A 692-nucleotide genomic window follows, 5' to 3' on the forward strand; every position below is an offset into this window, starting at 1 on the left:
TGCTGAAGCCAGAGGCCATTGACAAGGAGTATGAGGCAAGGGGTGGCCCAGGGCCACATGAGGGCATTGGCATGTGGAGGGGAAGATGGTCCCCACATCAGCCTCAGGGTTTGCAAATACCAGCATGGGGAGATGCCACCCCAAAACAAGCCACCTCCTGGTAGATCATTGTGCCCACCACTAGCATGGCTACAGCCACACGGTCAGTGCCATACTGTCCCTAGTCAGGATGATGTCTTCTTCCCTACATCACACCCCCCGGAGCTCAGCTCCATCCTCAGCATGGCCCAGGGACCCCATGGAAGTGATGGAGATGCAGCTGCCCACAGCATAGGACATGAGGACATGCTCGTGGCACATCCAGCCCATGGCCGCAACCCAACACCCTCTTTCCCCAAGGCTCACAGGAGTAGGAGGACACCCCAGCCCTGCTCCCCTCACTCTTGGGGCTGGTATTTGGGGCTGGCATCCTCCCTGACATGGCTGTGCCTCCCCAGTTCGAGGTGGATGAGAAGACCTACTTCAAGAACATCCTCAACAGCATCGCCTTCAGCATCAGGCTCTCAGTGAAGAAGATCCGACAGGAGGTGGACAAGTCCGCGTGGGTATCCCCTTGCCCTGAGAAGGGGCATGGGTGGCACAGCACAGCCTCACCAATGACCCCTGTCCCCGCGCCCTGTTGTACTCCCCAG

General features: G+C 58.8%; 1 protein-coding gene across 1 annotated transcript in view; it reads left to right on the forward strand.

The window, feature by feature from the left end:
• Positions 1–692, forward strand: part of ECEL1 (endothelin converting enzyme-like 1) — a gene marked incomplete at its 5' end in the record, with an annotated part of 5,964 nt that overhangs the window by 2,578 nt on the left and 2,694 nt on the right. The window contains 2 exons of the mRNA XM_010141219.1: positions 1–35; positions 498–601. Coding sequence (XP_010139521.1) covers positions 1–35; positions 498–601 — 139 coding nt within the window. The remainder of the gene's footprint in view (positions 36–497; positions 602–692) is intronic.

This window comes from Buceros rhinoceros, unplaced genomic scaffold (genome assembly GCF_000710305.1).
Source record: "Buceros rhinoceros silvestris isolate BGI_N320 unplaced genomic scaffold, ASM71030v1 scaffold27808, whole genome shotgun sequence".
In the NCBI taxonomy this organism is placed as follows: domain Eukaryota; kingdom Metazoa; phylum Chordata; class Aves; order Bucerotiformes; family Bucerotidae; genus Buceros; species Buceros rhinoceros.